Source organism: Nicotiana attenuata, unplaced genomic scaffold (genome assembly GCF_001879085.1).
Source record: "Nicotiana attenuata strain UT unplaced genomic scaffold, NIATTr2, whole genome shotgun sequence".
NCBI lineage: Eukaryota > Viridiplantae > Streptophyta > Magnoliopsida > Solanales > Solanaceae > Nicotiana > Nicotiana attenuata.
This window is the reverse complement of record NW_017670443.1, coordinates 388,211-396,918: the sequence shown is the minus strand read 5'-3', so window position 1 is coordinate 396,918 and position 8,708 is coordinate 388,211. Positions and strand designations below refer to the sequence as shown.

Genomic DNA, 8,708 nt, shown 5'->3' with positions numbered 1-8,708 from the left:
TAATCAACCTCTCAATTGAGTATATATATATATATATATATATATATATATATATATATATATATATATATATATATATATATATATATATATATATATATAAGGTATGTGCAAAAGCTATTGTATTCACGAGAACCCACACCTTAGATCCACCCCTGTATGATACACTAAGGCAACCAATGGGGTTTTTGCGCCTTACGTGGTCTAGAGGCAATTCATAATAAGATAGGTTTGTGGACTCTCTCTTTCTCTCTCTCAATCAATGGATCAACTAGATTCCAAGTGCTATTATGTTGCAGGGTCGTAAAATTGTATGAAGCATAAAATGTGGTGGGCTTTGTTTGAGGTCCCTCATTTATCCTTGGTAGATTAGATTCTTCTGGGAGTACTCATAGTAATTAAATTGGGCGCACAAGAGAAAGCAACCATTCTTTGGAGGACCAAGTACAGTAGAGCAGTGTAAATGAATGTCCACGTGGCAATTAATGATTAGATGAATTCTAACAAATGAAAAAGATGGAACAAGGCATCAACATTTTGCTATTTGGAGATTCCTTAGTTGTGGATAAGTTGGGAGGTCCCTACTTCCTTCTACCCTTAGTTTCTCAAATTTAAAGGATAAGAATCTTTTTATAGAGCCTTGGAGCAGTGGTGAAGTTGTCTCTGCGGCCTATAGGTCATGGGTTTGAGCCATGGAATCAGCCACTGATGCAAGCATCAGGGTAGAGTGCCTACATCACACCCCCTGGGGTGCTGCCCATCCCTGGACCCTGCGTGAATGTGGAATGCTTCGTGCACCGGGCTGCACTTTTACTACCAAATAAAACGTTAAAGATTTTCAATAAAAACTATAAACGCTTACCTGAATGCTGGAGTGTGATGGACTTGGCGTTTTCCAGTACTGAAATAATACTGCATATCAAATTCATGAAGCTCAGACGGGTCATTAGGGAGATCAATTTTCCTGTTGGCAAATGCAACAATAGGAACACGAAACAGGTCCCGAGCAGGATACTGAGACTTTCTAACTTTGTGCCTGTAATTTGGGGTTCCAATGTAAAAAATGACTAGAGAAAATATCAGACCAACAGTTGGAATGCCATATCCTAATCCCCAGCTCAAATTTTCTTGGATGTAAACAAGGCCTAGTGTAGCAAGTAAAGCACCAGCAAAGGTACTGAACATCCACCAATTGAAAAAGGAAACTTTTAGCTTTTTTTCTTGTGGATTAAAGTCGTCGAATTGGTCAGCACCAAATGTGGATATATTAGGCTTTGTTCCACCTGCTCCAATAGCTATTATGTAAAGAGATGCGTAGAAGAAGGCGATTTGAGATGTAGTGGCCTTGTTGCATACTCCATTTTCACAACTCGGCTTCATGAATTTAATTGACACGGCCATTGTCAAAAGCACCATTCCCTAATGGAAAATAGTTTGGTCAGTAAATTATTTAATGATAGCAGAAATAAGCTATGTTGCTCTGGCTCTTCAAAAATACCAACTGTGTGTGTGTCGGATCTTCCAAAAGTTATGCACTTTTAGGGTATTCGACACAGTTGCGACAGCATTTTTGGAGGGCAAGCAACATATGAAATAAGTAGAATAAGAAATTGGATCATAGTAGCTAGTATGAACAAATTGACAAAATTTTCGAAAATGATTTTCGGTCGCTATCCCACTAATAAAGGACAAAGCTTGACTATGAAATGCAGAAAGTACAAAGTTCAATGAAATTATTTGATGTAGCCATGAGTTGCATAAGCACAAACTTATCTCGTTTTCACTCCAGCAGAGCTCTCTCCTCTAACCCAAAATGTCAGTTTAATTATTAGCTAGTCATGTATCAGGCACGAAAATAATACTTAGGTGGTAAGTTTAATCCAAACCAGTTCTTGCGCTTACTTGCAATTGCTGCTAGCTAGTCTAGTGAAATCTTCTAAATAAACATTTATGTAGTGAACAGTAATGTTAAAATTTGGTATATAATAGATAATAATGTAAAATTGTTATATATGCATGTAGAGATTCCCTACTTTGAAAGCTGATACAATCTTTGGATAACTAGTCGGTAGTAGCACAACATTTGTCTCCAGTACAAACGTTTCATAACTAATGCGATATTTCATATCTGTTAGTATATTAAACTTAATACTAATACCAAAATAACTTAAGCAGAAATTTATATATACTAGGGCAAAGCTCCAAGTTATGTGGTGACTTTAATTACAAGTCATTCTCTAGCAAGGACAATGGAATTGTTTATAGGTCCCACTGGAAAAAAAAATCCTCCAAAATTATTGGCCATAGCTGGTATACTCAATTGTAGGCCAATCAAGATAGTAAGTGGTTCAGACATAATTACATATATTGCACCTGGACTGAATCATGTGAAAGGTTCCTTTTGGAGCATCCTAGCTAAAGCATGACAAATAATAACTTCTAGATGTGGACTTGTGTCTACCACACAATATAGCATATACCCCCTCCGTTTCAATATTTCCTTTTTAGTCATTATCCAAAAGAAACGACACATTTCCTTATTTGGAAATAATTTACCTTGATGCAATGATTTATAGCCACCAAAATATGTGTCTCATTTTACACCATAAATTCAAAATCTTTTCTCTTTTCTTAAATTCCGTCCCAGTCAAATGGGTTACATAAATTAAAACGGAGGGAGTACATATTATTTGTGGAGGAAATAAAGGAATATGTTTGGTGCTTACCATGACGTAAATAAGGGAAGAGATAGTGAAAGTCCAAAAGCGACCCAAGCAAGTGTCAGCAACGCAGGCTCCAAGAAGAGGTGTAATCCAAACTGAACCAGACCAGTTATTCACATTCCTAACTGATGACACTGTGTCTTCATGTAGTTGTGTTGTTAAGTACACCACTAAATTTGAAGCTATCCCATAGAAAGCCATCCTCTCAAATGCTTCATACCCTGTTTCATCGATCCATCCGTAATTATATTAATCACTTGAAAAAACTAGCAAGAATTTTTAAGGTCATTCTCTTTCTAAGAATCTTAATTCAAGAATAAAGATAAATTGGATTCCCCATTCTTAAATAGTAGAGTCAATATCATCGGGGGTGGATGTACAATATAAGTTAACCGAATTCATTAGCTTTGCCCGTTCCCCATAAAGTTCAAATCTTAAATCTTCCTTTTAACGTGAGCATATATGAAGAAAGAGAAGGGTAGAAATGGAGCTTACCAACAAGGAAAGAACAAGCTTTCCATTTGCCAGTTTTCTCAGCAAGAACAGGTTGACCTCGAAGATCAACCGTGCCATCTTGTGTGTAATCATTATTAGTTTCCATTAGATCAATGAAGCCGAAATTTAGAGCGATGGTAGGAAGTTAAGAAAGTTGAGGACTGATCGAAGAATTGGAGGAAGATTAGGTAGGCTATATGTAGTATTGGTGCTACAACTACTCCTACTGCTTGCCAGTACAGCTGGGTGTGATGGACCATTTATATTTGTCCTCTCATTAATTCATGGGTCTAATGATGCAATTATGCAAAATTCTTTGGTCCCATTTATTTAACGTTGGCAAATTCTTAATTTTAAAGGGAGCATATGTAATACCTCATATTAAAGTTAGGGTATATTGGTCTTTTAACCCTAACTTAAACCTTTTTTAAAAAAAATAAGAATAAGAAAAGAAAGAAAAAAGAAAAGGGAAAAACCTAATTGATTAAAACAATGGGCAAAAGCCCTGGAAGAGGTGAACGACAAGAAAAAAGGGGTTTAGGGGAACGGGAAAGAGGCGAAGAGCTTTTGGTAGAAATAGAAGCAATTAACCATAGGGGTGTTCATTCGAATTGGTTTATCGATAAATCGAATCGATTATTTGTTATCAAAATCGAAATCGAAAAAATTGAAACCTTATTGAAACGATAACGATAAGCATATGTACAAATCGATAATCGATAAGTAATTATCGATAAGGGTCAAAATCGAATCGATAAATCGAATGCACACCCCTAATTAACAAGTCATACATTAAGGGTGTGTTTGGTAGGAAGGAAAATATTTTTCAATTTTTCCATGTTTGGTTGGCTTAAATATTTTGGAAAACATTTTCCTTATGAACTCATTTTACTCCAAATGGAGGAAAATATTTTCCTTATCAAGAGAAGGGAAAACATTTTCCAAAACTTCTTCTCAACCTTCCCCACCCTCACCAACCCACTCCACCCCCTCTCCAAAAAGGCTTTTTTTTTTCAATTTTAGTTTTTCCGTCACCACCCACCCTACTACCCATCCACTCCACCGCACCCCACCCCAACCCCCCCCCCCCGCCCACACTGCAAAAAATTTATTATTATTTTTTTTTTTGCAATTTTCAAATTTCTTGTATTTCGTTTTCTGCACCACCACCTCACCCCTCACCTCGCCCCCTACCCCCCCCCCCACCCGCACATAAAAAAAAATTTACTTTTCTTTTTTTGTAATTTAAATTATTTTTTTTTTTCGTTTTACTGACACCCCCTACCCCCTCCTCCCCCTCCCGAAAAAAAATATTTTTTAATTATATTTTTTAGTTTTAATTTTTTTTATTTATCGGTTTAAAGGTTCAAAATTTTACAAGTTCCAAAATTATGAGTTCGGAGGTTTATGTGTTTGGAAGTTTACGGGTTTAGAAATTATAAAGTTTACGGGTTCGAAATTCTGCGATTTTAAAAGTTTAGCGGTTCGAAAGTTTATGAAATTTGTGGGTTCGAAAGGTTGTCGGTTTGAAAGTTTATGGCTTCATTTTTATTATATCTAAATTATTTATGAATACTTTTGAAAAGTCATTTTCCTTAATTTGCGTACCAAACACCGGAAAATGAATAAGATTACTACTTGTTTTTCAAGAAAACATTTTCCATAATACCAAACACACCCTAAGTCTCAAATATACCAACTGAAATATTGACATTGAAGAGAAAGAGGGAGTAATGTTTGGGTCTGCAATTTCGGTGTGATATAGAGAAGCAGGGAAAAGCTTTAACGTTTTAACAAGTTTCTTTCGGCTCGAGCACTATCAGTTCTTCTCTACAGGTTTGCTTGCCCTCATTCTCTGGTTTATAGAAAAATTTATTGGATAGTGAATGTTGTATAATAAAATTTAAAAAAAAAACTATTATTGGCAGCGATTCTAATTAGTTTAGACTTGGATATCATGTAGTGTTAAAAATTGGATGAAAGGTTGAAATCGATAGAGTATGGATCAGTTTAAGTGAAGAACTCTTGACAAAAAGCTACTTCCATAAGGACATGGTGTAGTTATTAACTTAAACGAGCTTTAGAAGTTTTAAAAGCAGTATGGTATAATATGCCTTCTACAAAAACTTTACTTTAGGCTAAGAAATTTATATATAACATAAGGAATGTGATTAAGGCATAGAAGTACTCTCGGGTAGAGTGGAAAAATCCAATTTGGCAAATCAAGAGTCAAACAAGAAATCATAAGGGCTGGTTATTTTGATTTGGTATGTTGATAGTTCACGAATGATACATAGATTGATTTTAACACAATTTAGGTGATTGAAGAAGTCGAACGGATTGCTTGTGGTGACACATTCGGTAATTCGGCACAAGTCCTGTGAGTAGTAATCTTACCACAATTTGTGTTTTCATAACCTGCATGGTTTATATATGATTTTGAAAATAAATGCATTACCGGTGCTTTGAAATTGCATGTGGGACAAGTCCTTTACTTGATATGATACCGAACAGTTTACTTGAGATGTTTACCGATTAATCTACATGTTTTCACCATAACTAGTATGTTTTACTGTTACTTGAGATGTTGCAGTTATTTAAAGTATTCTCAGTGTTATTAGACATGTTTTACTGTTACTTGAGACATGATTACTGTTACCGAAATAAAATTACCAGACATGATAAGCAATAATATGCCCTTTATTATTTTGAAAATGCTTTTGTACGAATACTTACTATTTACAAGAAAGAGTATAAATGGGAGGAGGCTTTGAAAGATCCCGTAGCTAACGGCGGGTTCGTTAATTAGTCCTAGGTGCACCTTGTATTTACAGATTACCGATTAGAGTTATAGCCCTCGCTAGTGGGAAGGTAGAACTAGCATACGGTTACAGTTTTCCTCCGAGTAGGGACCTACAATTATATTTGACTCCTTTTACGAAGGGGTCCACACACTGATGCTGATTACATGATCCTTTTTTGGAAACCTCCCAAACATAAAGATTTGCTATGACACAGGGTTACCGAGTTTATTACCGATTTGTTGAATTGATTTATGTTACAGGGAACACATGAATAGACTGATTATATTTACCGTTTTAGAAAGGGCATTCTTATGATATTTTCTGGTTAATATACTAGCATGCTTTCTGACTTGTCCCCATTAAAAACGGTTGTGGTTAAGTGTTATTACTCACTGAGCTAGCGACTCACTCCCCGCTACTTTTTTTTTTTACAGAGACAACAGTTGACGTGTGAGAGGATTTCGTAAATTATAGTGTACGAGTTGATAGATCATGGTGAGCCCCGCACTTGTTTGCGTGGGCGAAGAGTTTAATTATTATTACCGTTATTTCTTTTGAACTCTTAAAGTCGCTCCATAATTATTTTTATTAGTGTCATGAGTATTCATTCATTATATTGGACTAGTTATTAGTATTGCATTTTCTTTCCGTATTTTTGAGATGGACTTAGTATTATTATGGTAGTGTTGGTGAAAACCCGTTTTCGGTTAGTTCATGAAGATTGTGGTTGGTTTTGGTGAGTATTTGTTGGTTGTATATTGTTTATGAGACAGGAAAACTTTTTGAATAGTCCTAAAACGTTGGAAACTTTGTCCGATTTTCTGTAAAATACCGATGAGCCTTACTTAAGAGCACTTGCTCCTAAGTGCCGGTCATGATCCTAAATTGGGTTGTAACAGCATATAAAGTTCTGAGAAATTACTACTAATCACTGCCATTCTGTTATGTAAGTCAAAAAATTGCAAAATTGATTAACTATCTAGGCAAAAAATCATACTTACATAATAATATTGTTGTTTAACCAAAAATTAGATTTTAGGTCAAAGCTTGAATTTAGAAGAACTCGGGTTATTGATAATCGGAAAAGTATATAAGAAAGAGATTTTGAATGATATAATCAGAAAGCAAAAAGAACAAAGTTTATTCCAGTAATATTTTCTCGTGTCCTACAGATGTTATGACTTTCTCCTTTTATAGTTAATTTTAAGAGAAAGTGTAATGCCTTTGTCTTAATGAGGCAATTACGAGAAATAAATGACATTAAAAGAAACGTTACTCAATCATTCATATTAAATACAACTTCTCTAACGTATTTGGCATTTAATGCTGAATTGGGACTCTTTTTCGTTATCAGATTCATGTCTTCAATTCCTTTTGATCTTCGAGCTTTAAATGACTCGAACAGGTACGAGTCTCGTTTCATTTGAATAATAGCTCGTGCCTTTAAGTATCTTCTCTCCCGCATCTGTTGTTGCTCGTGCCTTCGAACTGATTACCACACTTTGACTATTTGACCGGTCCACGTGCCATGACACGTCTTAAATTCAGTTTTTTTCCAATACAGATAGTCCCCCCACTTTTCATTTATTTATCAATTAAATATTTGGGAAGTGGATCTTCATTAAAAAGGGAATTTTTGCCATAATTAATGCTATGACAGTACCAACGCTTCAGTTGTCTTTTCTATTTAATACATTACATACGTGTCACCTTCTCATTAGCTCTGCAATTTCTGCAGCCTTTTTTCAAGGCTTCTTCAACTCCACTATTCACGAAGTGATAGTTGCCTTTATTATAGGCTTTCCATCATTACGCTCCTTAGTCTTTGACGGTCGCTTTTACATAAACTTAACCCTTCTTCCACAAATTTTTATCACGGTCGCCCATCAGTATAAATTCAATTTTTCCTTTCACCTTTTACCACATAAAACTTTTTCCTTGAACGCTTGAATTGTGCGAATCTCTGTTTACTTCTTTCTCTTCTTCATCATGTCTTCTTCGAACCCTAACCCTAAGAGAGTTCCTATTTTAGACAATTTTNATAATTCCACTTGTTATTCACCATTATTATGGCTTCTTCAATAGAATATACTCCTTTAGTTTCATGGCATTAAATACAAATCCATCTGAAATACCTGCCTGAGTTATTTTGCGGCCCTACCTCAGCAGAAGATGTTTTCTGTTCATGTTCTTTCATTCATTTTCTTGATCCATAGTTCCATACCCCAATGCACTTAATAATTCCTCAACTTGCATTGCCCACACCATGCTTTGAGCTATCCACCTACCCCCTCAACCCACCGACCCACCCTCACCCCAACGTTTTTATTATTATAGAGTTTATATTTTTTTTTGGTTTCCCATCCGGTGTTCAGTACCCGCATTGGAGCCCGACTATATCCGGATTCGCGCCGCGTAGGGCCCCTTTCGGGGGGAAGCGCTCCCTATCAAGAATTTTTTCATACCTAGGGCTCGAACTCGAGACCTCTGGTTAAGGGAGAGTAGTCCCATCCACTGCACTGTTAGGACCGAAAAATCAGGTGTCATGCGGAATCTAGCAAAGCAAACGTTGAACGACGATAAATCACACAACAAAGAGAAATCTACCAAAAGAGACACAAACATTTAACGTGGTTCGATCAACTGACCTACGTCCACGACGGAGATGAACAATCCACTATAATAA

General features: G+C 35.9%; 1 protein-coding gene across 1 annotated transcript; it reads right to left on the bottom strand.

The window, feature by feature from the left end:
* Positions 1 to 841: 841 nt before the first annotated feature.
* LOC109239481 (protein NRT1/ PTR FAMILY 5.1-like) lies at positions 842 to 3,481 on the bottom strand. The gene is made up of 3 exons (XM_019406054.1): positions 3,219 to 3,481; positions 2,727 to 2,944; positions 842 to 1,419 (listed from the first exon to the last, which is right to left on the bottom strand). Exons 1-3 carry the CDS (start codon positions 3,322 to 3,324, stop codon positions 859 to 861), a joined length of 885 nt encoding a protein of 294 aa, XP_019261599.1. The 5' UTR covers positions 3,325 to 3,481; the 3' UTR covers positions 842 to 858.
* Positions 3,482 to 8,708: the final 5,227 nt, after the last annotated feature.

Excerpts from the sequence above, each read along its gene's own strand:
- LOC109239481 (XM_019406054.1), bottom strand. The coding sequence starts at position 3,324 with ATGGAAACTAATAATGATTACACACAAGATGGCACGGTTGATCTTCGA. Across the intron at positions 2,945-3,218 it reads AGCTTGTTCTTTCCTTGTTG|GGTATGAAGCATTTGAGAGG; the intron begins GTAAGCTCCATT and ends TCGATGAAACAG. Across the intron at positions 1,420-2,726 it reads CTTCCCTTATTTACGTCATG|GGAATGGTGCTTTTGACAAT; the intron begins GTAAGCACCAAA and ends ATTTTCCATTAG.